General features: G+C 38.3%; 1 protein-coding gene and 1 pseudogene across 4 annotated transcripts in view; one reads left to right on the forward strand and one right to left on the reverse strand.

The window, feature by feature from the left end:
* CDKAL1 (CDK5 regulatory subunit associated protein 1 like 1) overlaps positions 1 to 17,032 on the reverse strand; it is a 608,618-nt gene that overhangs the window by 231,346 nt on the left and 360,240 nt on the right. For all 4 annotated transcript variants that reach the window (XM_069562792.1, XM_069562791.1, XM_069562793.1 and 1 more), the window contains one exon: positions 8,264 to 8,430. In XM_069562792.1, coding sequence (XP_069418893.1) covers positions 8,264 to 8,430 — 167 coding nt within the window. The remainder of the gene's footprint in view (positions 1 to 8,263; positions 8,431 to 17,032) is intronic.
* LOC138425120 (large ribosomal subunit protein uL18 pseudogene) lies at positions 389 to 1,440 on the forward strand (annotated as a pseudogene).

Below are 17,032 nucleotides of genomic sequence, written 5' to 3' on the forward strand. Positions count from 1 at the left end.
CAATCAAAAACGGACGGAATACTTAAAATATCACTATGATTAAACTTACATTATATAATACATATAACAAATATACTAAATATAAATCTTGTAAAAAAACTATACATTTTAAATCAAGCTGATTAAAATGTAATCAATGTTAAATATGGGTGGCAATACTTTTCAGCAATGTTTTGCAGAGTGACATAAATTTAAAAGTAACCAATTTGCTTTATTCGTAATCCGAACATAAGAAAAGTCCTTAATAAAAAGCATATGTCCTCCAGATTAATCAACTTGCTCTCTCTGGACCAGGCTGTAAGTGGTACACCAAAATTCTGATAAGACTCTTAAGACACACAGGCATCTTCAAGGAAGATAAAAGTTATTTTAAATTATGTGTGCTTTTTTCCCCCCCGGAGCCGTGCTGGTTCTGCAGCTCTGTGGCAAGCCGCGGAGTTGGGGTTCTGTTCCTCAGCATGGGGTTTGTTAAAGTTGTCAAGAACAAGGCCTACTTCAAGAGATACCAAGTGAAATTCAGAAGAAGGCGAGAGGGCAAAACTGACTACTATGCTCGGAAACGATTGGTAATCCAAGATAAAAATAAGTACAACACACCTAAATACAGAATGATAGTTCGTGTAACGAACAGAGATATCATTTGTCAGATTGCTTATGCCCGTATAGAAGGAGATATGATAGTTTGTGCAGCTTATGCTCACGAACTCCCAAAATACGGTGTGAAGGTTGGCCTGACAAATTATGCTGCGGCATATTGTACTGGCCTGCTGCTGGCCCGCAGGCTTCTTAATAGGTTTGGTATGGACAAAATTTATGAAGGCCAAGTCGAGGTGACTGGTGATGAATACAATGTGGAAAGCATTGATGGTCAACCTGGTGCCTTCACCTGTTACTTGGATGCAGGACTTGCCAGAACTACTACCGGGAATAAAGTTTTTGGGGCCCTAAAGGGAGCTGTCGATGGAGGCTTGTATATCCCTCACAGTACCAAATGGTTCCCTGGTTATGATTCAGAAAGCAAAGAATTCAGTGCTGAGGTCCACCGAAAGCACATCATGGGGCAAAACGTGGCAGATTACATGCGTTACCTGATTGAAGAAGATGAAGATGCTTACAAGAAACAGTTCTCTCAGTACATAAAGAACAACGTAACTCCAGACATGGAGGAGATGTATAAGAAAGCTCATGCTGCAATACGAGAGAATCCAGTGTATGAGAAGAAGCCTAAGAAAGAAGTTAAAAAGAAGAGGTGGAACCGTCCCAAAATGTCACTTGCCCAGAAGAAAGATCGGGTAGCTCAGAAGAAGGCAAGCTTCCTTAGAGCTCAGGAACGAGCTGCTGAGAGTTAAACCAAACCACAATTTTCTATCAAGATTTTTCAGATAATACAATAATAAACTTATTGAACAGCAAAAAAATAAAAAAAATAAAAAAAATAAATTATTTGTAACACAAGGAGAACCAGGATAGGTTAGATAAATCAAATTCACAGATAATCCTCATATCCCTTACTGGTCAACAGCTTTCATATCCATTCCTTACCAGCCAACCCACAAACTAAAGAGCAAGACAAACTGCCTGGTTTTAATTTCTCCTCCTTGACCATCCACTGTTGACTTCTCTGATGGAGGTGATAAAAAGCAGTGAAAGCTAAGAGGCAGGAAGGAGAAGAAAGAAGCTAAAAACCTAAATAATCAACAAGTTCAGTAATCATATAATTAACTCATTGGCTCTAGGTAGTTCAAAAGAGATGAACTGTCACCATGATATGTTAGCAGGGCAAATAACTAAAGCATACCACTTAGGTGGGTTTTCCCCCACCACCTAGTGCCTCTTCACACTAGGGTGACCCACAATGAGAAGCATGTATGACAACCATCCACAAACTATTCCAAAACCAGATGCTCAGCCCTGATATGAAAGAGCCTCAACATGTGTAAGACACGTAGTCAAACAGCAGGTAAAGTGACAGCCAGCACATCATTCCATACACACTTATCAGGTACATGTTTTCCGTGGCGCTGAAACGCAAAGATAAACAATACAGCCTCTCCCTAAAGATGAGAACACTTTTGTTGGATGTATGTGTAAATAAGGAATCATGTTGCCCCATGACAAATGCCGACACAGACATGTTGGACAGAGTCTGACAAAGCAAGGAAAGAAACTGGAAATTATTGGGAAAGGTCTTATGGCAGATGCAGGACTGTAGAAAATATTTTAGAATCAGAGATTAGAGACCAGACAGCTGCTAATCACTTATGTAATACAGGCAATTATTAAAGCTTTCTAAGACTTGGCTTCTCTGCCAATAAGATGAAGATGTTGTTAACTCGCCCAGTTGTGTCCGACTCTTTTGCAAACCCACGGACTAGCCCATCAGCCTCCTTTGCCCAAGAAATTTTACAGGCAAGAATATTGGAGTGGGGGTTGCCATTTCCTACTCCAGGGGATCTTCCCAACTCAGGGATTGAACCCACATCTCTTGCATCTCCTGCACTGGCAGGAAGATTCTTTACCACTAGTACCAACTGGTCAGTCTGAGGTAACATAATACCTTACCTGTGGGCTACCCACAACCCAGAGGGCAAAACTAAGCGATGCAGTTTCAAGAGTATCAAATTCACAAGCCACTCCATCTAGAAGGTCAGAGTTCACTGAAGAGGAGTATGCCAACATTACTATCTTAGCGATATCAACAGAAAAGCAAAAATAGAGGGAAAATATCTCTTACTAGATGCCATAGGAGCACATATGAGGGGAATATATTAGTCAATATATGCAGTAGCAAACATTAGTAATTCTGATTAACATTACTACCCAAGGTCATCATATGGTAAGTATGAAATATAAAAAAAATTAAAGTAAAAATAGCAGGAGTATAAGATGGGTTAAAAAAAATACAGGCCACACAGGAGGCATCATAAGGGTAGCAAAGGGAAGAGCAAACAGGAATGCAATGAAAGAAGCATCTTAAGGACCCTGTCAGTCAGTACAGTCGCTCAGCTGTGTCCAACTCTTTGCGACCCCACGGACTACAGCAGGCCAGGCTTCCCTGTCCATCACCAACTCCCAGAGCTTACTAAAACTCATGTCTATCATGTTGGTGATGACATCCAACCTTCTCATCCTCTGTCGTCCCCTTCTCCTGCCTTCAATTTTTCCCAGTATCAGGGTCTTTTCCAATGAGTCAGTTCTTCACATCAGGTGGCCAACGTGTTAGAGTTTCAACTTTAGCATCAGTCCTTCCAATGAATATTCAGGACTGACTTCCTTAGGATTGACTGGTTGGATCACCTTGCAATCCAAGGGACTCTCAAGAGTCTTTTCCTACAGCATAGTCAAAAAGCATCAATTCTTCGGCACTCAACTTTCTTTACAGTTCAACTCTCACATCCATACACGACTACTGGAAAAACCATAGCTTTGACTAGACGGACCTTTGTTGGCAAAGTAATGTCTCTGCTTTTTATATGCTGTCTAGGTTGGTCATAGCTTTTCTTCCAAGGGGCAAGCATCTTTTAATGTCATGGCTACACTATCTGCATGATTTTGGAACCTCCCAAAATAAAGTCTCTCACTGCTTCCATTCTTCCCTGTTTATTTGCCATGCAGTGATGGGACCGGATGCCATGATCTTCGTTTTCTGAATGTTGAGTTTTAAGCCAACTTTTTCACTCTCCTCTTTCACTTTCATCAAGAGGCTCTTCAATTCTTCTTCACTTTCTGCCATAAGAGTGGTGTCACCTGCGTTATCTGAGGTTATTGATATTTCTCCTGGCAATCTTGTGCTTCATCCAGCTTGATATTTCTCATAATGTACTCTGCATATAAGTTAAATAAGAAGGGTGACAATATACAGCCTTGACATACTCCTTTCCCAATTTGGAACCAGTCTGTTTTTCCATGTCCAGTTCTAACTGTTGCTTCTTGACCTGCATACAGATTTCTCAGGAGGCAGGTCAGGTGGTCTGGTATTCCCATCTCTCAGAATTTCCCACAGTTTGTTGTGATCCACACAATCAAAGGCTTTGGCATAGTCAATAAAGCAGATTTTTTTCTGGAACTCTCTAGTTTATTCGATGATCCAATGAAGGTTGGCAATTTGATCTCTGGTTCCTCTGCCTTTTCTAAATCCAGCTTGAACATCTGGAAGTTCACAGTTCACATATTGCTGAATTGGAGAATTATGGCTTGGAGAATTTTGAGCATTACTTTGCTAGCATGTGAGATGAGTGCAATTGTGTAGTAGTTTGAACATTCTTTGGCATTGCCTTTCTTTGGGATTGAAATGAAAATTGACCTTTTCCAGTCCTGTGGCCACTGTTGAGTTTTCCAAATTTGCTGGCAGGACCCTATAGGTCATGATAAAGAGCTTCTTTACATGGTGAGTAATGAAGAGGCATCACAGATCTAATATGAGATAAAATGCTTTTTAATCTACTATTTTATCAATAGTTTCTATTTCATATTCAACTTAATAATTATTACATTCTTCAATTCTATAATAATTCTTCAATTTTAGGGTGTTTTCCCACCAAGCATTTTATACACACACACACATGCCTATATAGATGTATATACATATATATGTGTATGTGTATAAATAAGATCTTTGTCAGTTATGTCATCATTTAAAATGAATCCCCTAAGGTACTTTACAGAATCGGTAAGTTAAAAATAGGGTTTGTAGGTGTTCCAATCAGATACTCAACTTTGACTGCCTGTTAGTGATTAAGAATTCTCCCTCCTTTTCTTTTATTACACATTCATGCAATATCTGCTGTATAAAGTGCCACACATAACGCTAGACTCTCAACAGAAACTAAAACCTACATCCTATGTTAAGTGTGATATCTTCTGTTCCTGGGAAGATTGAATAAAATCTTATTATTATTAATTATTTAATTAATATTTATTATTTAATAATATTAAATAATTTATTTGACTTATTATTTAATAAAATCTTATTTTCAACAGACCCATTTTTCCACACCGTACATTTAAATAATGCTAGAAACTTTGGTATTTTCCTTTAAATGACTTTTCCTTTAAACTCTTCAATTAAAAAAAAAACTGTTAAAAAAGAGTTTAAGAAAATAGCTCAAGAGTCAGGTAATGTGAAGTGAACAGAACCAAGAGGAAGGAAAGCCACCTAGTGAAGTGTTCTGTAATTAAAGTCTGTAGCTTTCACGAATTGGAGAAGGAAACGGTAACCCACTCCAGTGTTCTTGCCTGGAGAATCCCAGGGATGGGGAAGCCTGGTGGGCTGCCATCTATGGGGTCGCACAGAGTCGGACATGACTGAAGCGACTTAGCAGCAGCAGCAGCAGCAGCATGAAGCATCTTCCAGAAACACAAAAAAGCTGGGTCCTCCCAATATAATATGCTAGGAATGCCCACCATAAAGGTATTAAAGCATCAGAGAAGTTATTCAAGAGTGGCTTCCTTCTATCCTGATGGTTAAAAAAAAAAAAAAATCACCTGTCATTCACTGGGATTTTTTTTCCCTCTGTTTTCAGCTTCTGTTTTCTTTTTTTCCTTATTGATGAATTCTCTTCAGCACTTTAGATAAATCAAGTAATTTCTTCAGAGTGGTCTAAGCTTAGTAAGAGGGAAATGGGTAAATACAATGCACTGTGGGTACGGGCTGAGACGCCCTTGGGTTGGCTTCCCTCCCTAATGTCCTTTTTCACACATGGAAGCCCTTGAAGCTCATTTACTTTGTCATCTTGTGCTGCCTCTTCTGGCCAGAATGTTAACACTTTGAAATTGAAAACAACAGCGTGGGCTCTACAATCTATTTTATGAAGAAAGCTCTTCCTTATTCACCCTTTGATTCACTCATTCATTGAATTACTACTGGGTGGGGTATCGAGAGACAGACAGTGACAATGCCCTCGTGAAGATGAGAAGGTAGGAGGGAAGGCCAACATTATAGGTATCTTAAAGCAAGCATTTTTAAAAGGTAATGTAATGACCAATACTTTGGTCACCTGATGCAAACAGCCGACTCATTGGAAAACACCCTGATGCTGGGAAAGATTGAAGGCAGAAGGAGAAGAGGCCAACAGAGGATGAGATGGCTGAATGGCATCACCAATGCAATGGACATGAACTTGGGCAAACTCCAGGAGATAGTGAGAAACAGGGAGGCCTGGCGTGCTGCAGTCCATGAGATGGTAAAGTCAGACACAACTGGGTGACTGAACAACAACAACGTTATGACAATTGGAAGTTATTTTCACTCTAACTACAATCCATGAACTAAACACCTATTGTTTTTCCAGGTAAAGTATAAAGCTCATTTGGCATCTCCTATTGATTTAGCAGCTCTTCTGGAGCGCCTATTCAGAGGTCAACAACTCTGTCATCATGCCAGGTGCTGAGCATTAGGGTTTGCTATAACTGCAATATTAGCTTCTGCAATTTTGCAGTTAATTAAAGGACTGAATTTTTTCCAAGAGATATTAGGTTACTCATCTCAGAGCCAATACATTATTTTTTTCCCCTTGTGTTTACTCCCCACCTGAACTTCTCTGTAGCTACTAATGTTCCCTTGATCTTTAATCAGTTTTGTTTTTTTTTTTTAAATCCAAAGAAACTAGCCTGTTATCAGCTATATACTGGCAGGGCTTACTTCTTTTCCTACCCACCAAAGACCCAACACATCTCCCTGGTCTTCATGATGGCTCACATTTATTGCAAACACAGCAAGACCACTCTTAGCAGATTTGTTTTTTTACAGAGAATCATCTTGGTTTTTCAAGTTCAAGGAGTTAAGTAAAAACAGACATGCCTGCAACTTATTTTTAAATAGCAAATCATAATTGTCCCACACTGCCCAAAGTACCAAAGTTAACATATAAATCACACACAGTTACTAAAAAGATCTTGCTGGGAAAATGTAACAAAATTGCTAAATCTCTTCATTATATATTTATATTTAACAACCAGATTGCAATCAACTGTTTTCAGAATTTCTAAAATGGATTGTTCATAGTAGCGTGACTTTTCAGCAGCAACCTCATGGTAAATGCCTCTAAACCAAATCAACAGAAACAATTCAGGGATATTTATTTGCATTTACACATTTAATTTCAGCCACTATACTTGCTTTTAAAACTTTGCGATGTCATTTTTCTGTGCAAACTTATTGCAAAGAACACAATTGATTAAAAATATAGGTGACTTGTTTCTACACTTTATGCATGATTTTCCAAGAGTACTTGTCCTCAACTATGAGATTAATAGCATAATTTATTTCTCAAATAAAAATCAAGGACCTCAGCATATACTTTTTCATTTAAACGGTTGCTTCCTTGCCCATATTCTTTGCTCATACTTATTGTACCATTTGTCATCAAGTACCATAGTTACTTGGGCTTCCCTGGAGTCTCAGTGGTAAAGAATCCACCTGCAATGTAGGAGACCTGGGTTCAATCCCCGGGTTGGAAAGTTTGGAGGAGGAAATGGCAATCCACTCCAGTATTCTCGCTTGGGAAATCCCATGGACAGAGGAGCCTGGCAGGCAAAAGTCCACTGGGTCACAAAAGAGTTGGGAGATAACTGAGTGACTAAACAATAACAACAACCATAGTTACTTGTACAAATGTTCATTTTCCTAATTTAACAGTAGGCTGCTTGAGGGTAAGCAACCTGATCCATGGAAGTTATAAAAATAAGACTCTGGATCTTACATTATCATAACTCCTTTTTTCACAGTGGTCACAAGAGAACCAAGTGGAAGACCATGAAGCTCTGTGTCTCTCTGATCTCATTTCACCCCTGACTATCGCCAGACAAAGGGATGGAGTTTAAAACATCCTTAAATTCTGCAGCACAGTATCCTTACTGGTAGGGCTAACAGCAGTTCAGATAATGCAATGTTCACAGTTGGTTGCAAAATCAATGCACCATATTATCTGTCCTGAAATAGACAAGAGTTAAAAATGGAGGGATTGAGGCAAATAAACACATTGGAAAACTGAAGGGCAAACTGTAAGCAAGATACAAAGAACTGGGACAAGATCACAAATGCTAGAAAACTTAGGCAACATTAATTAAGGGTGAGGAAACAAACAAGATGTGCAGAATGACAAGGGGACTTGAAATTCCCAATTCATTCTTGGTAATGTGGGACCACAAAAGGAATGTGAAAGTGGTCTTAAAGGAAACTCGTGGGATGGTGCTGAGGCTGCCGCCATGCTGCCTGGGTTGGTTCAGGTCTGTGTCAGCATGGAAATGAGCTGCTTTTCCTTACCTCCAGGTGCTCTAAAATATAGGGTGGATTGGTCATGCCCAGCCTCAGCATCGCTCCCTCAGGAATCACTTCAACCAGCTTCCACAGCAGGGCCGGGAGGCTGGAGCCAATATCTCTGCCGTAAGCCCCCGTGTCTTCACTGGTCAACCATATCTCACAAACACCCTCTGCGAATCAAAGGAGATAATTAACAAATCTGTTGCAGAGCCGTTTCCTTCATCATACAGCTGCTCACTCTTTTTAATGCAGGTTTTTTCAACATTATTATGCAGGCAAGTCTGGGTATTCAATTGCAGAGAAAAAGCAGCTTATCCCATGGTGGCACTGGGTTATTAAGTTCATTTTATGAACACCAGAGAGTTACAACAATGCTGTAAATTATCAGTGCGTCCTATGGAGTGATTAACATTCACAGCCAATCAGTTCAACCATGCTTCCTCCAAAGCCCTTTGATCAAGACTGAGGCTTTAGTCCCATCACAGAGGATACCTAGTTGATTGAACAGCATAAGCCCCAGAACTGAAAGAGTCCCTCCACAGAATAGGTACCATCAGCAGTTAACTCACTAATCAGTCTGTCAGCGACCTAAGGAAAAATGTCAAGTGTAGTTAAAGTTGGACTCACAAATTATTCATCATGAGGTACCCACTTCTCCTGCAGTAACTATGCCAATTTGTTTTCTTTATTCAATTAAGAATAGAGTGCCTTGTATTGCTGCATTCAAAGAAGCTGGTCGCTGTAGGAACTAAGCATCTGTGTGGGAAAACCTGTTTACTAAAAATAGGACAGACTGCATCCTATTTTCCATCAGTTGGACTTTAGGAAAATGTATCTATGTTTCCTTGCTACTGTTATAAAGGATCCTGACTTCAAACATTACCGCTTGCAATAACAGTTTTCCAAAAATTGAAAGGAAATACTTTGGGATTACCTAGTATTATTTAAAATAAATAAAGCAGAGTTAGCAAGAGCCACCCAAGTTTGTAGGGTGCACAGAATGTTTCTGAAGGCATACTCAATGAAAGGATTAGCCTGTTTTAATAAGGCCAAATGATTCACAAGGCAGAAATAGACAGTGAGAAGGGACTGTGAAACTTGCTCAGGCTAATGTGGTTTGTTGCTTCTGAAGAAACTTGATGCACACACAAGGCACACAAACAAATACTACAGCCTGAACCAAAAGTAGAAGTTTCTAGGAAGAGACTGAAAAATTAAAATTTTAAATTGTCTTTGGTTGACAGAAGAATCTAAAAAATACACTTAAGTATTCCCAGCCAAGAGAGACAACAAATAAAACATACGGTTTCTATGTGAATGTGAACTTTAACAGAAAAAAGAAGCAAAAAAGAAAGATCCTCACTCTCTTTAATGTGTTACACAGAGGTGGAAAAATATACATGAAGTTATGATCTCCAATCACAGCTCTTTCCATTAGAAGAAGAGATATATTTACTTTATCAACAAACTAATCAACCGACATAAAAACATATTAACTCTTCCCCACTTGATTCTCTTTCTCAGACAAGCACATCCTCACCCACATCCAGACAACATGGAAAACACAAGGATAGAAATAAAATTTAGTTTCCCCAAATTAAAGAAGAGATTTAAAAACAAGTTTCATTTTAAAAGTCAGAGATGTTTTTTAAACATTTCTAACACCTCATATTTGAAAATCCGTAATGTTATGAATATGTCTTTTCTTAATTTAAATATGTTGTTTCAGAAATTAATAAACCTTTGCTTAGTTTTAATCATTTAATAAAAAGTTTTATCCTCAAAGTAAATAATCTGGCATATCCACAGGCTATCTTTGTGGTTCTATAATTTTATGAATATCCTCTGTACACAGAGTGTTTTTCTGTTGAAAAAGACTGGTTGTAATTAGTGGTATCATCTGTATTTTAACATGACATATGCCATCAGACACTGGACTCATACAACCCTTTTTTTTTTTAAATCTTATCACAAAATCCACTCCAGGAAAAGAGATGGCTAAGTAACAACATAAACGGATTTTAAAACACTCTGAAAGAGGTTATAAAAACAGGACATTATCCATGATTTTCCAGTTACTGGCATTTGAGCAACACAATATGAATATTTTAAAATGAACAGAATAATTTTAATTTATAATTTTTCCATCCAAATGGTTCCATGTTATGCCTTATGTAGAGAGAGCAAGTTCCTGGAACAGTGCCTTGCTGTTTGCTAGATGAATATAGAAGGGGAAAAATCACTATGAATAGGGTGGAAATAATAGCCATGCGGAAAACAGCAGCCAGCTCTTCAGTCTGCATAGGTGGGGACCAACAGCCCCCTGGTGGGCTGAAGCTTCAAATTAAATCACAGAAAGAGGAAGCAGCTGTAGCAGTAAGTCAGCAACAACAGGAATAATGGTCTCCATGCCTCCAAGATCAAGGCTGCTAAAATGCTTGATATAATAGCAACCTGGTACAAAACACAATGAAATGAGAAAACATGTGCAAAATACGAAGTCCTTGGACTTGAGGAGAACTGTGCCTTGCTCATTCAATTCCCAACTTTGTCAAAGATGATTTTGCTCTTTATATCAGAAAGTTCAGGTTTTGGAAGGTGACCTTTCAAGCATTCATTCTAATGAGAGTGCCTCCCACCGTTAGGACACACAAAGCCATTTCATAGCAAAGGTGAAGCTCTGTGGTGCGGAATCCCCGCCACTGAAACCCTGCCCTCTGGGAAGCCTTGTGATTATTCATAGTGCAAGCAGTTCCGGTCAGGTCAGCTTGCATATGAATTCACCAGGGAAACCCAAGGCTGCAGTCTGAAATCACTGATGGATATTGGGACGCATGCATGCTTCGAGCTGCACACTTAATTGGCTATACTTATGGACAGAAGTGCTTGCCTAAACAGCTTCATTCCTCAAGGACTTCAGTTATGAGCTCTATTCCTTTGCACATTCATTTCTTTATTTGTCCATCAAACATTTATTAGGCCCTTACCTACTATGCGCCCTGCAGCTCTTCCAGCTCATGACAGACATGGATTCATCATTAGACTTCTGTGATCTGAGACTGGCTATTACTCAGGCGTTGGTGAGGGGGCACTGACAGATGCCCTGGGGACTTCATATACATCCCTATTGGTGATGGTGGACAGGGGTGGATGCTGGTGGAACACAGCCTGAGAAACGGAAATCAAGGGCAATCTGAGGGGCCTGAAGTGCATATGAGGTAACCCCAGTGACACAGAGCCAGTCTACACTGCAACACAGATTTTAACTAATATCGATACATGTCAGAAAAACAAACATGGAAATGAAAGAGAGTCGGAGGCAGGAAGAACTGAGATAAGAGAAGTGAATCACCAATAAATCCTTCCATATTTATAATAATAAATACATGCATAAAAAGAAAGTGGTGGGTAGAAACTCAAGAGACAGGAATGAGTCTTTTTAAAGCATCCATGGAGATATCTTACTTTATTCCTAAAAATGACTTTTGTTCATGTTCCTTACTGTCTATCTGACTTTCCTAATAAACACTAGATTCATAAGATTATCATCCTTTGGTTGTATTAATTTTGGTTTTAAAGAAAGCAGATACCAGGAAGAAAGGAAATGCATCTTATAAAGGAAAATTCTTTAAAAAGTTTAGTTATTGGAATTTATTATCATTTTACCCAAGTAATTACAGATCAGCTTATAGCTGAAATGCTCTTTCCCCTGAAGACAGAGCAACATCAACAGTTGGATTTTGATCTCTGCTCCACAGTAATTTGAGATGACAGAGGATGGAAAAAGTAGAAGAAATAAAAAGTTAATAGTAATAGAAAGATAATGTTCTCAGTAACACAGTCTCAAAATAAAGAAAATCCTTTCTGAAAAAACAAACTTTGCCAAAACTCAATTCCAAAAGCCTATGACTCACTATAAATTTTCCTGTGTATGAGCTTCATTGTAATAAATTAAAATATGGGTGATGATTGATTTCATCTGATCAGAGAAGTGATATTTCTCTGGTAGCTCATGCTTTATCACTGGGAAAAATTTCCACCATCATGAGTTGTCTCAGTTATTCCATATGAGTAGTCTCTAAAAATAGAGACTATACCAATATAAAAACTGCAAATTGTGATGTTTTCTTAGCACTATATGGTAAGAAAATCAACAATCAACTAAACATGATATCAAAAAACCCACCTCATGCAGAAAAAAGAATCCTCCTACACTACTGGTAGGGATGTAGACTGGTACAAAAACAGAGTTGCCATATGACCCAGCAATTTCACTTCTGGGCATATATATCCAGAAAAAAACTATAACTTGAAAGATTCATGCACTCTTCTGTTCACTGCGGCACTGTTTACCACAGCCAAGACATGGAAGCAACCTTTGTGTGTTCATTGGCAGGTGAGCAGATAAAGACGGGGTACATATATACGATGGAATATCAATCATAAAAAAAGAACAAAATGTCATCTGCAGTAACATGTATGGACCTAGAGATGATAATACTAAGTGAAGTAAGTCAGACAGAGAAAGACAAATATCATATGATATCACTTATACTTGGAACTTAAAGTAAGACACAAACGACCTTGTTTACAAAACAGACTCACAGACATAGAAAACAAATGTACAGTTTCCAAAGGAGAAAGATACTGGAGGGAGGGATAAAGCAGAAAGTTGGGACTAGCAGATACAAACTATTATACATAAAATAAACAACAAGGGCTTACTATATAGCACAGGGAACTATATTCAATGTATTGCTATGAACCACAATGGAAAAGAATTTGAAAAGGAATACACACACACACACACACACACACACACACACACACACACACAGAGGTATAACTGAATCACTTTGCTGTACACCAGAAACTAACACAACATTGTAAATCAACTATACTTTTATACTGAAAAAAATCACCTCACAATCCGCTGCCCCTTCCTTCCTCAGAAGACGCATTGTCTCCCCGTGTCTTGTGCGCCCCACTGCCAGCCGTGCCCTTCCCTTTCTCCCACAATTCCGCTCCCCAGTCTTTCTCACCATCCATCCCAGCCTTCATGCTCCATTTTCTCCTCCATGTAGGGAATATAGGCCCGTGGGGAATATGAATTAAACATACATTATTTGTTGTCTTTATTTGGCTTCCCTGATGGCTCAGCTGGTAAAGAATCGGCCTGCCATGCATGAGACCCAGGAGACCCGGGTTTAATCCCTGGATTGGGAAGATCCCCTAGAGAAGGAAATGACCACCCACTCTACCACTCTTGCCTGAAAAATCCCATAGACAGAGAGTCTGCGTTCCATTCTCTGCTTTTAATTCCCCATTTTCTCTTTTAAGGGTCACAGTGTATATGAACTAGACTTTTATGGGCTCTTTCTTCTTAAAAAACTATCTTAAAGAAAATTCAGAACTGAATATGACCCTCTGTTTAATCATATGAAAGGTCATGAAAATTGCTTCAATGGCAACATTTCTAAGTAATAATACACACAGGTAGCCTTCTACTTATTTAGCTAATTCATTTAAGAGTGAATTGGACAATATAACTCCTTTGGTCCTTTCTAATCCTACTATTAGACACTCAGCGATCTTACGTTTCCATTGAGATAAAAAGGGCTTAAGTAACACTTTTATTAAAGAAGCATCACAGCAGATCTAATCAAGGCTATCTTTTATAGAACAATGATTTATCATGGACAAATACCCAAAAAGGCCACCAAAGAAGATAGTTATTGATGAGCTAATTCTTCAATTATGTTTATACTGTTTTTGTAAACTTTAAAAAAGGTTTATTAGTGGCCTGAAGGTTTTTGCCCTGTTTTTATTTTGAACAGTGTTGAATTTCAAGAAAATTTTCAAGAGCAGTACAACAAACACATGTTCCTCTTTCACCCAGAGTCAGGAATGACATCTTGTCACATTTGTGAACACTTTCTCCACATCCACAAATACAACTTTCTTTTTTTCTTCCTGAACCGTCTGAGAATTAGCTGCAGACATTAGGGTACTTTACCTCTAAATATGTCAGCATATAGCTTCTAAGATCAAGAATATTCTCCCTCACATTCTCACAATACAAACACTACATCAGGCAAGAGGAACACTGGAGAACTCTGTGGTCAGAACTCAGTGCTTTGGCACACACTGTTCTCTCTGTCTAAAATACACTTCACTCTTCTTGCATAATGAACACCCCTTCCAGGAAACTTTGCTGACCAACCAGGCTAATTGAGATGCTCCTTCTCCTGTGCTTCCCAGCATCTTGTACAAAATTTCATACCACAATGCATTATAATTACAGGTTTAACTGCTTGTCTCTCCTGAGAGGATGGAAGAATCTTCTGGTCAGAGATGCAAAATCTTCCTAATACACTTATGCCGAGGACCTATTATGGTGCCTTAGCACACAGGAAGCCCTCAATAAACTTCAGTTCCAATCGATTTAATTAATAAGATTGTGTTCAATAAAAATGAGTAATTAAGTTGAATTCAGCTAACATTTGAAAGTATTCTTCCTTGTCCCCACATAGGTATATATAAACATATATGTGTACACATGGATACACGCAGAGTATACACAGTAATGCACCGGGTTCTGCACTAGGCAATGAGAAAATATCAAAACCACTTTTCTTTGGACACTATGAAAATGCAACTTGAATACTTCACATTTGTTGCATAGTTTAACTTGTAAGCAATCCTTACTTAGAGTTCTTTATTACCAGATAGTGGTTACAGGATACCATGACAAGTGACCACAAACTATCTTTTTACTTAGAGGTAAAACTTCCCATGTGCATGTAAATTCAGACGGATCAATTATCCACAAATTTACCAAACTTTAAAATGATCTTTTTAAGTGCTTTAACAATAAGAGTTAACAAAGAGACAGTATTTCCAGAGTACACTGACATCTGACTGCAGTCATACACAGGAAAAAAAGAATTGTTGGAATAGATTGACAATGTTGCTGCTAAAAAAAAAAAAAAAAACCTACTTAATTCCTTTTAAAAGGTCATAATCATATAAAAATTGTTTATTTCCACACTTTCATAAGAATCTGGAAATAATGCAAAGCTAAAACCAAACTAAACACCACAAAAGGATGACACATTTTCTAAAAATAAGGCATCTGACTCCTCAGTCTCCAAAAATCTGCAATAAGCCTCAATAAGGCAGATTAAGTTTATCCTCTTAATACTAGTGTGTTCTGCTCCATACACAGGGCTTTTTAAATACCCCCTAGAGAGAATACAGACAGCTGTGTCTATGAAGGACCCTCTGGTGATTCAATAGGATGTAGGGAGAAATGTTATTTTGTTTTTGTTTCTTTTTTAAATTACAGCGGGCTCCACTCCCAGCAGTCCAAACAGTATAGATGAAAAAGGAAGTAGGAGGAGGAAAGAACAGACACCTGTAATGCAGGACCTAGTCTCAGAGAAGATTAATATGAGCTGATCACAGCGATGGGCAGAAATTTATCTGGATTCCAAGACAAACCAGAAGAGCTACAGAAGAGTTTAGAGGGTAAAGGAAACTAAAAAGATTTGGTGTTATTTTGGCTACTGAACTCAAGTAAAGAATGAGGAACAAAGAGAACTTAAATTATTACAGAATAATTTTATGTAATTATTACATATAATCATTACAAAAATATTTATAAACAGAATGTTTTTTTGACTAACATTTTTTGATCCTAAATGTCTTTCTCATAAGTGAACTCCATCAAACATACAGTCAAATAGGATCAGAAATTCTGTAGTTAGAATCAGGGAACTTTGACTTTAAATATAAAGCTTATTAATATTTCAAGTATTTAAACAGCAAACAGAGTTTTCTATTTTCTAGTAGTTTCTTATATTCAGCCTGAAGGGGCATCGAGCAGGTATCTTATTACAAATGCATCATTCATTCACTCAATCACTCTTTCACTCATCCTTCTTCTAGCAAATATCTGCCAGACTATGTGCCAGACACTGTTTCAGATCTAGAGATAGGTCTCTGCCCTTAAGAAATGTATTCAAGTGAGAGACAAACTGAGATAAAGAATATGTTGTCAAGTAAAAATAACTGCTAATAAAATGTCTGGAAGCAGGAATAGAGGAACAAGTGATACAGTGGTTGGGAATGGATGCAGTCACTGTCGACAGCGAATAGTGAGGACAACTCAGGATGACTTGAAATCTGAATGAGCCAAGTAGCAAGCCCACTAGACCAGCAATCTGAAGGAAGAGTGCTTGCACCAAACGCACTGTAAGTGCAAAGACCAGCACAAGCACTTCTACAGTTCCCAAGGGAGCACAAAGCTGTCAGTGTGGTTGGGCACAATGGGTAAGGGATGTGTGCTGGGGAAAAAAAAATTGCAAAATGGGAGCCACCAGTGACAACAGTGAGGCTCAAGCTCACTGGGCGGAGCTAAGAGAGTAAATATTACATATCCATAACCTATTAACTATTGTATGCAATGGATATGCAAGCTGGATATTATAATTGCTAGTGAAAGCTCTCAATAACTCCAGGTTTTAAGATACTCTCAAACCTATGATCAAAAATATCCCAAACAGTTTGGGAATTCTCAACTCTCTAGATTTGGCACATAAGAAGGGTCAGGACAAGAAGTAACAGGAAACGCCACTGTCCAGGCTTTGTCAGATTGCTTTCTTTCACTGTTTTTTCTGAAGAAGGGAATTTATTACAATTGACCAAAATGTATGAAACAAAACTCATGTATTTAAATGGAAACAAGCAAAAAACCCAAGATCAGAAACA

The sequence above is a fragment of the Ovis canadensis genome, chromosome 20 (genome assembly GCF_042477335.2).
Source record: "Ovis canadensis isolate MfBH-ARS-UI-01 breed Bighorn chromosome 20, ARS-UI_OviCan_v2, whole genome shotgun sequence".
NCBI classification, from domain to species: Eukaryota; Metazoa; Chordata; class Mammalia; order Artiodactyla; family Bovidae; genus Ovis; species Ovis canadensis.